Raw genomic sequence first — 14,240 nt, forward strand, 5'->3', positions numbered from 1 at the left:
TGCTCGCCCCAACTGGCAAAGCTGTTGAACAGATAACGAGTTCACCCCAAGCTGGGGGATATGGTATACATTGTCTAGCGAAGCCAGATCGGAACCCTCGTCAATGGCAAAACTAACGCTACCTTGAGCCTGAATCTTGACTGAGGAATTGTTTCCTACGCGAACCCGCCTGGCTGCAGGGGCTTGGGTACGAAAAATATCCTCTATAGGAGTCATATGATGAGTAGCTCTACTGTCCACAATCCAAACAGGAGATGAAGTGCTCGACTATGATGAGTGGGCCTCTACGATAACCTCGTCGGGAGGCAACTCACAAATGTGGACAAGCCTCGCATCTGTTGTCTCTATGGAGATGATGTGGGCCTTTGCAAACCAATCAAACAAGTCCTCTGGAGTTGAGAACGCTGTTGATTGAGATGGCTAAGCGGTGGCAGTATGAGTCTAACCTTTAAACTGCCCCTTGCCATCACCCGGCCTCCCTGGCTGGGGGTTGCCCGACTGAGAGGCGGGGGTTTGCAATTTAGATTTAGGTGTTGTGCCTCTGGCCTTTGAGCAACACTCATCGTCAAAATAACCAATGTTTTGACAATGTTGACAATACCTATTCTTTTTAGGTACATTCTACCATCCTTGTTTGAATTGTGACAGGGAGTTTCCTTGTGATTGCCCAGATTGATTTTGTTTTTGTTTTTGAGTGGAGGTTTGATTTTGTTTGGTCTTCCCTTGTTGCCCCTTCTGAGAATGAGCAATAAGAACCCCCTTTGAGGAAAAGTGCATATGAAATTGACTAAACAACCGTGTGTAGCGCAATAACTAACACTTAAATTCATAGAAAGTAGGCATGGTAGGGTTTGAAACTATACCTTCCACAAAATTGAAGTATTTCATGGGGAGGTTGTTCAGAAACAGTGTGACTTAATCAACAGAGGACTTGAGAGTCTCTGTAGTGGAGAATTCAGCAAGGAGTCACCGATACTCAGCCAACTTGACTTTCAAGTCATCCCGGTCAATGATTTTAAAGAGTTGGAGCTCATGGTCAAGATTTATATGACAAGTCCTATCCCAAGCCGTATAGTGGTCAATCAAGTGTGCCCATCATTCTGACGCTAAGTCAAAATGCTGAAGCTAAGAATAAAACTCAAGCAATAAGCCCGGCATCGGCTCAACAATAGTGGAGGTATTCCTAGCCTTTCATGAGCGGACAACCTCATATGGAACAAGTGCGAGATCGGGTTGGGATTCCAACCCCTCTACAAGATCTCATAGCTTTTGAGAGTCAAGGGCATGTCTTATCAAGTTCGACCAAGTGGTAAAGTTGAACCCGTTAAAACGAGTCTTATCATTGAAAGCATACTTTTAGCAGAAGATGAGGTAAAACCATGAGGTGTCGGGAAAGTGGGATAAGATGGAGGTGGAGGGTAAGATGGTGGTGGTGGATATATTGTCTAATAGGAAGAATGAGGTGGAAAAGGTGGGTAGGCAAAAATAGACTGGGAGTGTCCAATGAGTGCCGATTGATGCGGAGGCACTGAAACATGAATGTTTTATAAGGTGCCAATGAAGGTGGAGGCACTAGGACACGGAAGCCCTATCCAAAGCTTGGCTAAGGCACAACAGAATGACTAGGAGATCCACTAGGTAATGCTATAGAGGCAAGCTGTGGTACCAACTGATCCACATTCGGGAGAGATTGGGGAGGATATCAAGGCTACAACGATCTCAAAAGTGTGTGAGAAGTACGTGAAACACCACCCAATGGAGGAAAGGATGAGGTCCTTAAGGTGGTGCTTATGTTTCCATAACCCCCTGGTGCGATGTGATGTGCAACATGAGGTGTTTGAAAGGGGAATATAAATGGTGTGAAGGAAAGTGGGAAAGCAACGGAAGAATGTGGTGGGATGGGTGGGTTTTGAATTTGTGGTATGAAATAGGCAGATGCATTTTGTTCAATTTTACCATTTAATGATTGAAAATAAAATGATGATGATGATGATGTACCATGCAATGTAGAAATAGGAACACCCAATTCATTCTAATTTTGAGAAGTAAATTGAAAAGAAGAAAGGGTAGAAAAAGAGGTACCTGACTTTTTCTTATAATCCCCACGATGTGTATTAACATACAAGAATTGGTCCTCAAGAGAACATTTTCCGTAGTCAACTGATTGTACTTTATCTTTCTCATGATTTCTACCAATATATTACAAAGCAGAAGAGGTAAAAGACGAAAGAAGAAAAGATGAATCTAAAGTACCAGCTTATGTTGTTTCTCAAGTGCACATTGGATCCTAGATGGATGTTTCCTCCTCCCTCCTCACCACTGCATGTTGTATCACACAAGGCCCATTACCACCTTGCTCTCGTCTCAATCTTGTCACTTGATTGTCTACTTTGCCCATTACTATCCTCTCATCTCGCCACCTTGCATAGCAATAATAACGTTGCTCCCTCCCTTTCCAATAGCTTTTTCCACCTTTTTCGAGTTAACCAACAACATGGTTGGGAGGTTCCAAGAGAAACATATACAATGGCAACCTCTAGTTTAACACCAATACAACCCACTGGTGCACCCTCGACATATAATATACTCTAGTATCAAAACCCTTTCTTTAAATGGTTTTTGTAATTTGAGAAATAAATGTGGAAGACAAAGAACAACATGTGCATCTAAAGGATAGATTCTTCCTATTTGTGGACATTCAACAAAGTATAGAAACATGTGCAAGAGAAGATTTGAGAAAGCAAGACTTATAAGTGAATATGTTGTGGCTCCATTTACACTTTGTTTACTAATACAAATGAAGTTTTTCCAAAAATTTGAAACACTGTATAACTTGTGTATCGTCACAAATTGGGTATCGTCATAGTATAACTTGTGTATCGTCACGAATTGGGTAGTCGAATGTTAATGTCACCATAGCCTTCTTTCTACATCTTAATGTGTCTTGGATCGACCTAGGTTTGCTAACAAAGATAGCAAAAATTTGGAGTGGATTTGGGTCCCCTTTGTAGTTCTCCATTGTGACAATGTTAGCTTGGGCCATCCACCAAAGCCCTTGCCTCTCCCATTAGTAGGCTTACACTATTGTTGCTACCAATGTGGTAGTTGTTGAGACAATAGTTATTGAGAATGGTGATACAAAAAGATATATCGAAATAAGCATATGGACAATAAATGGGGCTACTTGTATATATCTATCCAACTTCCCAATAGAGCCACAACAATGAAAAAGCTAGAGGTAACAAGGGTTTAGTGATATGAGAAGTGTGTAGAAGAAAGTAAGTGCACAACAAATGGAGCTACAACCTATTTGTCTGTATCAATCCCAACTTCCCAACATAATAATGAAATGAATGACTGCTGAATATACAATGCTCATACACCAAACACATTGTGCAAAGAGTACATACTGTACCACAAACTCCTGTATCTCAAGGATTAGGATAAGGATAATGAACTGGAGAGTGTGTCGTACTCCAAACAGATCCCGAAACACAAGGCAGTCTCCAGATGTCGAACACTAGCAAACACAGCCAAGGCTAGATCTGATGCAAACAACAGTGTAGTTGAGAGAAAGACAAAACACACGTGAGGAGAGAAAAACGCAAGTGAGGAGAGAGAAAAAAGTAAAACGCAACCTGTTTAGGCCGGGCGATAGCTGCAAGGAGAGAAAACTGCCAAACGCAGCCAGCAAAGGCTGGGCAATAGCCTGCAAGCGAAGGCGACACCTAAGGAGAGAGAAAACCATGCATGCGGCAGCTCCAAACAGCAAACACAAGCTAGTTGATAATGTGGCAGGCTGGCAACCGCTGAGAAAACCAGCAGGCTGAAATCGACTCCGAACAGTGGGTGGAAGGCTGGAAACAGGTGCCAGACTGTTGCAGACAGCAATGGCCAGCTTGGATTGCCATGTCCTCTGCGTCCAGGGTATGGGCAGGAAGCTGAAAGTCCTGAAATCTGCAAAAACGAGATTAAGGGAGAGTGGTGGGCTGCATACCTATTTATAGAAAGTTTGGGGCACACAAATTAGGGTTTTGCATGTGGGACACAATAACTCTCTAGGATCACGTTTCTTTTTTAAATAAAAGGTTTGTTTCATTAACTAAGCATGTTTTGGGGCTGTTTAAGTCAAGCTAATTCATTTTTAGCTCAACAATTTCCTAATGTAGGAGGCTATGTGGCATCAGCGATAAAGGCTGGAGCAGAAATAGATAACACTTGGCGCACTTGTGCAGCAGGGGAAGCATTTTTGCAGCAGGCAGGTCCAATCAGCCAAGGATGATGATGTGGCAGCACCATTGATGGCTGGAGCAGTCATGACTGAGCTGAGTGCAGCAGGGGTTACATTTTTTGCAGCAGAAAGGTATAGTCAGCTATGGATGATGGTGTGGCAGCAGCATAAATGACTGGAGCGTCATGGATGAGCTGAGATCACTGTCATTGCAAGCTGAAAGCAGGCACAATCAGCTGAGTGAGGCATGGCAGCAAGTAGTATGATGGCACTGAAGTTTGGAAAGATCACGATGACATGTGGCAGTTGACCCCTTGTTATGGAGTTCTAATTGGACTTTTGTCCAACCAGAACTCAAATAGAAGCCCATAATTTTAAGTGCTTCCTTCTTGCTCGACAATTGCACCATCTTAGACACATGTACCAAACAATTATTGAGTTTTGTGCAAGGTTCATAAAGTGCAAAGTGGACAACCATCAAACAAGTTTTGGCCAACAATGTATATACAAAAATAACTAGATAACCGGGTTTCGGACTCAGCAGAAAAGCCTCACACCCGTACACTGCAATTGCTCTGCACACTTCTTCACGCTGGCTGTTCCCTGCTCTGGAAAGGTGATCCAATAGGCATTGAGGCTGAAAACTCCCAATTGACTACATAGATAGCTAAACTGAAAGAAAACTTTATTTTTTCAGTTGTGCAACCACTTTTAAAATTTCATGAACCTCATAATACAGTGTCGTTATAACTTCGCAAGTTCTTTGTTGGGGTCTGATTTGGCTGTAATAATAAGACACAAACAATCTGCTGGCATTTTATGCTAAGAACCCATGTGTTTACAAGGATTCAATGTACCTGCAACTTTGCTTTTCTTGATTAAGAGACCCGATGCAGCATACTTTGCATTGATCAGCAGACGCATACGAGGCTGTGCACCAAGTTTGCTGACTATTGATCTAAGTAACCCACTGTAACACCATACGATATCAGTGCCTTAATGGTCTTTCCTTTTTAACCCTCAACTAGGGATGAAGATAAGATTGGACCCTTACTCTGTCCGAAGTACAATAAGGAGATCACGAGGTAGACCTTCCATGAATTGAGAAATATCACCAAAAGTCAACATCCGTACTTCATCCCTCAGCTGTTTCCTTTCCTCAGATGACATCCCCTCCCCCAAACCCGAGGTACTGCACATGAATAAGATATTTTATGCCAATCACATGACTAATAATGCAATAAAAAGTGAATTAAGATAATTCAGACATTCGAGGATGCACCTTTTCATAGTGCGCCCTGTGAATATCACAGGTAAGTACTTAAAATACTTGCCAGCACCAAGGCGCTCCCCAACCTTCTGTGTCTCGATAGGATCTAGAAGGACCAAAGCCTTCCACAGATGACAATAATCCAACCTAAAGTGCTCATCCAGTTCTCTATAGAGACCATGATCTAGAAGAACTGCTCATTGGACAACCAGAAATCTCAGATGACTTCACATCCAGAAATCAAAAGCAGGAAGAGGTAAAAAGGCATACCTAACTGAAACATGTTCCCTTTTGTACCAGGCTTGCATTGGATTAATATGTTTCCTGGGTGTGGGTCACCATGAACATAGCCATGAAGGAATATCATTTCCGCAAAGACATCAATTAGAACTTTTGCTACCTGAAACAAGTTCCTTAATCATTAGCTCTCTTATCATGTCAATGCTAAAATGTTCAATTTGCAGTACCTTGCGAGGATCGACACCACTACTCCGAAGCTTTTCCAGATCATCAATCTGTAACACAAACGACACCATTAGACCATCACCCATGTTCTGCAAATTTTGATCAGTCATAAAGCTTCAGCCTTCAAGACCCTGGTCATAGGTATGGGAATACAAACCTTCAAGTTTTGTGACTGAGGTTCATACTCACAGAAAATCTGGATTATCTGAAGGTTAATTTGGGAAAAAAAAAAGCAGAGAATCTCATCTAACAGAACTGGTGTATGATATGTCTTTAACATATTAAAAAAGAAGCTTGGCACACTTTCTTCCCTGCCCCATTTTTACCATATTTGCATCCAAATGGCCTGCAGTTTTTGCCTTTTCTCCCCACTCATTGCCACATGTACTTGCATCTACACCATCTTCATTCTCTACCCAATTTTTCTCCAAACAACCTTCATTTTTCAATCCCTTTACCTCTGTTGACACCACTATCTATACCCTTGCTTATTTGTTTCTCTTCAAACACTTTTCATACATGATGCTGGTTTCTTGGCTCATTTTCTGCACCTCTAAATGACTTGGTTTCATACATCAGAGCAGAAGTCCAGTTCAAATCACACTTTCTATCTCCATCCAACCTGCCATCCTTATCACCAAGTTTCTGATCACTGAAAATTTCAAGTCCTTCTGATCACTGAAAATTTCAAGTCCTGGTATTTAAAACTAATGCTTGTGATCTTCCTGAAAGAAATATTAAAACATCACCTTGAACCCATGAATAAATTCCATGGTCAAAACCCGGCACGTAGTCATTTCCTGCATCACATAAAATAGATTTTTCATTAAGAAAATCCATGCTCCTAAGGCACCTCGATCACTATTCTAGCAGAGTGTTGGTCATAACATTATCTTACCCAGAAAATTCGTGGAATTTTAATTGATCTGTTGTTTTTGAAATACCTTGATGTACGCTCAGCATTTTTTGCCTCTTGCTCAAAATCTGAAAGTACAAACGAGAGAACCTCACCATCCTGATGTGAATCAGAAAAGCCTAGAACAGTTATCTGTTCGAAAAACTTTAATCAACCATGTTAGCCTAGGGTTTTACCATGAGGATCTGCAATATTTCTATGATGCTTGCACATACAACACACACCACACAATTTCCTGAGCAGCTATCTAAAATCAAACAAACATTCAGCCCCTGACTGACTTTTCAAAATAGGACAGTAAGTCTTGTATATTATGGAAGAGAGGCAATCAGGTAATTACTTGTTGGTTGTTCTACCTCCAGAAAGTACAGCTTTTAAAAGAAAGTAATAAGGCATGTACAGCAATGAATAAGAAGGCTAACCTAGCTCCTTTAACGCCGTCTTCTCAAATTCAGGAACAAGCCATTGAAACTGGTAATCTGGAAACAGCTGCCAAGAGTTGCATTAGCATCACTGACAAATTTTAGCGAATGTGTCTTAACATTAAGGTAGATAACTACACCATCTTTCATATTCCTGAAAATTCTCATACAGCTCTAAAATTTGCACCTCCCAACACAATCTAAGCCACAACACAAAAAAGCAATATAAGCCACATCATGGCATTGGATGCCATTACAAAAAGACTTTATCTCCTTCCAACTCAAAGATCGCCTTCAGTGAATTTCTTTTGTTTACTCATTTCAGTGACCAATTGTTATCAAACAAATGGTTTTGTCAACCTTTTACGGCACACTCCATCTTTGAGATCCTCAATCCTTTTTCTTCATACAAACCTTTGCTTCCTTTTAAGTTAAAATTTCAAACAACAAGGAACCATATGTTGTGAAAAGTGTAAAGGTGTGTGCACAAGCAAACTTGGCTAATGAGTCCATTGAGAGGACATTGAGATCAGATAATCCATTGTGGTCACAATCATTTACTTTTAGGAGGAGACAAGGGCATTGCTTGGAGTTGAACAATGATGCCAAAAGTAGCTCTCCGCAAGTTTGTCATGGCAAAGGACAATAGCTTATATTTGCATGCATAAATCTCAAGCCTATGATCACAGATCAAGCCTAGCAATTAATGTAGCATATTGATCTCATATTGGTCAACACGTACTTAACATATATAAATTGTTGCAGAACACATACAACAAATTTTAGGTTGGGTAACAGTGGCATGCCATGTGTCCCTCTGGTAAATTTTTCGTTTCAGGTAGGCAAAGAATGTTGCAACTAGCACATGATTTGCACATAAAGCATGTATGCTGTTTGAGCTTAAGCACAAGAACAATCGACAACTGCAATACATTGGATAAAAACCCAGATAAGGCCTCTCAATTAGTGTCTTGAGAATGTTTGAATGAGGTCATGATTTTGCCGGGTGAAGAGAGTACTTCCTGGTCTTATGGTAGATGCAGGCACAGCTAACTGAAACACAGTCAGAGGCATATACAATGATGCCAAGGAAATCATAGGACATAAAAGACAATGCTTGCTTTCTACACTAGACCTGAAGAGTAATATTGACATACCAATTCTCTCTTACAAAAAAACTTGGGATTATGAATCCAATCAAGGGGACTGTTGTGGTAGTATCTCCATGTATTGACTCTTACAAAATGTCAAACTTGATATGCATGTGGACAACATGATGGTTTGGATACAGGGATATGGGGGAGTTGATGCAGAATAATATTGTGAGTCTAAAGATGTTGGATCAGGGGTTGTCTGGTAATTTCCACAGGTGAACATTTGGACAGGGTTTAAAAGGAAATTCCTTTCATGAAATTTGGGAGGTCGTTTTGGAAAGTTCAATAGCATAAGGCTGTTTTTGACAAATGTAAGGTTTCAATTTTGTAACTCATCAAGTTCGCAAATCAGAATTACTTGAATCTTTTTGGGAACTCACCCATGCAACTGCTTGGGAAAGAATATCCATTGTTGATATATCAATTCTGAACTGCTGTTGCAGCATAGGATACTGGACCTGTTTATGGTTCCATACAACCACAATTACCGTAATCAGTATCAAACAGCAAATTGATGTAGACTTATTTAAGTAAAAAGTAGCTCTGCCAAATATATAGCAAAGGTTTCCTAGGAGAGAAAAGTTACCTGAACCAAAGTGTACAGAGTTCTCAAACATACAGGAATCTTAGATGTCTTATAAAAGTCATAAGGGATCAATGAGAAAATGCACACCCTGTTCAGTGAAGGCAGACCAATAGTAAAACTAAGAAGTATGATGCCAAAGACAGGATACACTAAAAATACCAAGGCCATTTCAGGTAGTAATAGACCAGTGCACAAATAACTAACCATCATCATTTCTATATACAAGTTATGCGAAAGGCAAGGTGAACCAAGGTTCGTCCATCCTTATATTTTACAGAAGCTAACTGGTAAAAAGACACTTTCTTTAGTTTTCATTCTGCACTGTCTGACATGGCCAGCTTATCGAATACCCAGACATGCTTGTGAGTGTGTGGGAAGTACAGTTCCTGGGCATGTTCTACATTTACTCTCCTTGCTACATCACCTCCTGCATACAACTCACATGACCAACCAAAATAGTCTATAAAAGACTGACGAAATTCCTTTGCGACCAAAAACATCTCAGTGTGCACGACATTGCTTAAGCCACAGACGTTTTCTTCGTATCACACCAAAGAAGATGACAAGTAATTACAAAATCTATGTAGTCCAATCTGATGCATTTACAGTCAATCAATTGAACTGATCAGAGAATCCCTCCAATTGAAACACTTTTCTGCTTTGATTATCTCATATTTTGACCTCAGTGACCAGTCATGCAGCTATGCCAGGTGGAATATTTCATCAAACCTTGATGGCAACTTCTCGTCCATCATTCAATGTGGCACGATGGACTTGTGCAAGTGAGGCTGCAGCAACTGGTTGCTCCTCAAAGTCCTTGAACCTAAAAGCAAGTAGTTTCAAAGTACCGTAAAGATTTTTGCATGGCAAACAAACACTATGCACAAGTCAAAGGTCACCCACTACATTCCAACAACTGACCAGACTCAACCACAATGATAAACGATAGTAAACCAACATAATCAGAAAAGATAAGGGACAGTCTGTACAATTGTATTTGTGTGAGAGAGAAAGACTCCCATTACTAGCCAAGCTGTTACATAAGCATCATGCTCAGACTTATCCAATGGCTATCCAAGCAAAAATAAAGTTGCACCACAAGATTGAAACAAAGAAGCTCCTTGACAACAGCCTTGGCAAATCAAAGGGCAGCCAACTTCTACTTGCAACTGCTTAATCTTACAAACAGAATTCAGCAACTGAAAAACAGATCAAACATTGGAGTTGGAATGCTCCTACAACCGGAACCAAAGAAAGATCGGTGCCCCTTTCAATATTTCTTTATCATTACCAAATTGCCTATACAATTTTTACTGCTCAAGAAGCCCTGCTCACTAGCATTCCAAACTTGGTCCTCAATAGTCCAATCCGATACAACTACTCGTGGATCTGCAGTGCTCAGATACTCATCTCCAGCTACTCTCACCGGCCAAGACCAAAAACATGAGATCTGATTAAAATAACTATGATTCCATGGAGGTACAAGATGATCAATCCCCCTAACACCAAATCTTGCCATAAAAATCATATCTGACAAAGTCCCTCATGCAAGTGTCATGCCAAATACCTCTAAAATGCCTCGCACACGTTCTGACAATAGCATCTCCATTCCCTTGATACAAATAGGCTTAGGTATCTAGAGGTCGCTCAATGACACTATATGTCTCACCCAAGGTATTGCACGCTAATTGTATATTTACTTTGGGATCAGTGTACCAGTCAATTTGCAATTATGTATGAAGTACTATTCATCACTCTAGAGTATTGTACAAACAACTTCAATTGGCAATACTTCTTATGCTAGCAACACTTGCAAATGTTGCTTGGATTATTTTGTCACATGAACTTGGTTTTGAGAATGCTTTTTTGGATCCTATTTGTGTGCAATTGGGATCACTTTAGAGCTATGAAACTGTGTTAGGCTTTTTTCAAAAGAAAGCTCTACTGCTACTTGATTCAAATGCAACTGAGATAAGGTGCCCAAAGGCATGCCCCAAATTATGGTAACCCATCAACTAGTTACACATGGTTGGCCACTTGCAAGTCTCACAATGCAATCATCTATATTAATGGACACATTTCAATCAATGATCACTTTCAAGATGTGTTGCAAATCAACATTCATGGAGTTGAGTTTCTTCCATACTACTGCATTCATCTATTGTATTGATAAAATCCTACTCTCCTCTTTGATTTTTTGGTTCCCTTGGCCTTTTGTTGAGTCAAGGTTTGGTGCTTCGCTTCTTTTCTTAGCATTTTCCTGAGGAATGCCTACATAGTGGACCTCATTAATGCATGGTTTGCCTCATTATGCAGAATAAAAGGAATAAGATAGTGGATGACAATTGGGATCGTGTACTTTCAAGATTAGTACCTATTGACTACCTTATATCACACTACAAATTGTTGTGATATGTCAACTCCTCTTGTGAACCTGCCAATTCTTTTGGAAATGGATGGCAAATAACATGATTAAGCAATAATTACACACGAAGCATAAAATTAACATAAACTGAAATCTAAACGTTACTGATTGATCTTGGACATAGGAGACCCGGTTGGCCCCAAAAACCGGTGCCCCTTGTATTTCTTTAGGTTCTATTACAATTGCATGAAGTACACTGAGGTTTGACTCCAACCTCCTTCACTATCCAATACCTCTTGCTATCAAAAATGACCAGCAAGCCTTCTTATCAATTTGCGCCTTGATTCGGCCAAGGATTGGCCTTCAATTGATCCTTAGCTAGTCAAATCTAACCCCCAATTCAATTTGGGATGGCTGGCTTCTTGAAATCTCTGGCAACTCCACAAATTCCAGCTGTTGATTTCAAGTACTCAACCTTCAATTTTCTGGCATGGGTCCCAACATTCCTACTAAATGTCTAATTTTTGCTGTGATTTAGGGTTTACAGCAGCAAATGCTCTACTGTCCACCTTCTATGGCTGAGATCTGTTATAAATGGTGTGAAAAGCTGAGGGAACTACAATAGAGGAGAGAGAAAGCTGAAGAGAGAATATTCAAAAATCTGTTGTGAAAAAAAGGCTTGATCCGAATGCTGTCATTTGATGTGATTGAGAGCACCATAAATGCTGCTGCCCTACTATACTTGCTGTGGCCAATTGTTGGGAAGGTCATAAATGGAGGCGCTCAGTGCTCTTGTGCTCTCTGGTGGCAGCAACAGGCCAATTTGTTAGAAGCATCCATTGCCACTAATGGAAATACATGCTATCATTATAGTCAAGCAATATATGCACTTATTGCTTGACCATGTTCATACCCTCTACATGTTTGAAGTTCTAGTTACTTAAACTAGTTATGATCCATACACATGAATCATAACCATTGTCAAACCATATGGGATGCATCCACGTGCCAAATGCCAACACTGCTCTAACCACCAAGGCAAAGTAGTGCATAAACAGTGTCTCATAGCAATGATGTACCACAAGATAGTCTTGTAAAGAAACATCCTTTGCAAACCACATGTATCTTAAGCAAATGTACTTCTCTGACATGACCTGCAAATGTACATTGCATACCATCCATGTGTCTTGTATATGCCTTGCAAATGTGCATTCCATGTACTCCAAACACGCGAACAGCCTTGTAGTTCGAACCATGAAAACATGAAACCAAATTCCCTCGGGAGGAGCTCGTGAAGCTAATGACTAGCAAGAGCAAGGGGAATTTCATGACGACCAATTTAAGGATTAGCTGAGGATAGTAACTAAATAGCATCTAACTGCCAATGTAGAAGACCCTTGATTCTAGCAACATGGCTCCAGATGCCCATAGCAAAGTCGAAGGCAAAAGCATTCCAAGTGATCTAGTTATGCCAACAACCCAAAATCTAAAAAAGTGAAACAAAATCTTCATATGTGGCTACACCAAGATGGGGTATTTTGCTCTAGCAAAAACCCAATCAAAGGGATGCAACTGTGGGCCAACCACTGCTCTCCAAATATCTGACAAAAGAGTCCAGATTTCCCACTCCCCCCCCCCTCTCTCTCTTTTTTTTTTCGTAATCCTCTCTCTCTCTCTCTCTCTCTCTCTCTCTCTCTCTCTCTCTCTCTCAGCCTTTACAATGCTAAAATGAACCTCTACCAGCCTCCAATAGCCTTTCTTTCGCTCCCATTGGCGAGTTGTGCCAAGCGGCAACCTTGTAATTAATGTCAGCCCTTGTCCTTGCCCAAAAAATTAAGTATGCCCATCCACAATTAAATTGGCTAGGCCATTTTGATTCCCAAGTAATCCTAAGTCTTAATTGGTCCTTGAACTAGCATTGATATATTTATGCCTAGTTCCTAATGTCACCACTGATATTGAATGGCTAATTAAATATCCTAGGCCCAAACTGATACCAAGCACACCAAATACCTAACCAATATAGCTTAAATTTGCCTTTGACACCCACTGACATCTCAAGATCCTTGGCTTGTCATTTGTGACTTAACTAACTTGCTCAACACATGCACCTCACATCAATAACCAAATCAAATACTAAGCAAAGAATTAAAATCCGCATTTGCGTGACACAAGGCTTCAGCTCTAAAGCATCCAAAGCAACTACATCTGCATCACATGTGAAAAAATACAAACTCATTAAGCTAGGTGCTGCTAAAGTGAGCTCCTTTGCAATGGTATGGGACTCCTACTAATATAAATTACTCCAAAGGCTTCACTAATCATCCCAAAACCACTATATATCTCATTGTGTTGAGTCTCTTGCTCACAAGACATGGGTGCTAGAGCCTCGTACAAACTAGAGTAAATGACAATATATTGGGGGCAAAAATGCGAGTAAACAATGTGGCATAGCTACTCCATCTAGTTCATGTGGTCTTTCAAGATAAGAGAATCAACAATAAGCCATAGCCACAACCACATCTCCAAGGTGACTCAATAAGAGAAGATACGAATCTCATAGCCACTGGCAAAGTGTTGCCAAATTTCACAAGCCAAGAAGAGCTACTTCACATAGACCAAAAATGCATCAATGCTAATCTTTTCGGATGACCAGTCACACTGGGACTGAGATACGGTCCAAACTTTGCGGAGAAGCAACAGTGGGGAATCTTGGACAATGGGCGAAAGCTTGATCTAGCAATATCACGTGGGTGAGTGAAGAACGTCGCAAATGCGAGAAATGGCAATACCACTTGTAAAACCCTTTTGTCAAGTGTGCGATGGCGACA

At 40.6% G+C, this 14,240-nt stretch overlaps 1 protein-coding gene across 14 annotated transcripts in view; it reads right to left on the reverse strand.

Moving 5' to 3' along the window:
• Positions 1-14,240, reverse strand: part of LOC148035652 (Protein kinase superfamily protein) — a 55,922-nt gene that overhangs the window by 27,763 nt on the left and 13,919 nt on the right. For 4 of the 14 annotated variants that reach the window (XM_087677644.1, XM_087677647.1, XM_087677652.1 and 1 more), the window contains 11 exons: positions 9,774-9,867; positions 8,839-8,916; positions 7,305-7,371; positions 6,865-6,950; positions 6,716-6,766; positions 5,969-6,016; positions 5,772-5,901; positions 5,514-5,694; positions 5,286-5,423; positions 5,089-5,201; positions 2,367-3,957 (listed from right to left, as the gene is read on the reverse strand). In XM_087677644.1, coding sequence (XP_087533770.1) covers positions 3,521-3,957; positions 5,089-5,201; positions 5,286-5,423; positions 5,514-5,694; positions 5,772-5,901; positions 5,969-6,016; positions 6,716-6,766; positions 6,865-6,950; positions 7,305-7,371; positions 8,839-8,916; positions 9,774-9,867 — 1,423 coding nt within the window. In that variant the 3' untranslated portion in view covers positions 2,367-3,520. The other 10 variants (XM_087677648.1, XM_087677649.1, XM_087677645.1 and 7 more) reach the window with 9 other exon arrangements.

Source organism: Lygodium microphyllum, chromosome 5 (assembly GCF_053477565.2).
Source record: "Lygodium microphyllum isolate KBCC chromosome 5, Lygodium_microphyllum_v1.1.10, whole genome shotgun sequence".
In the NCBI taxonomy this organism is placed as follows: domain Eukaryota; kingdom Viridiplantae; phylum Streptophyta; class Polypodiopsida; order Schizaeales; family Lygodiaceae; genus Lygodium; species Lygodium microphyllum.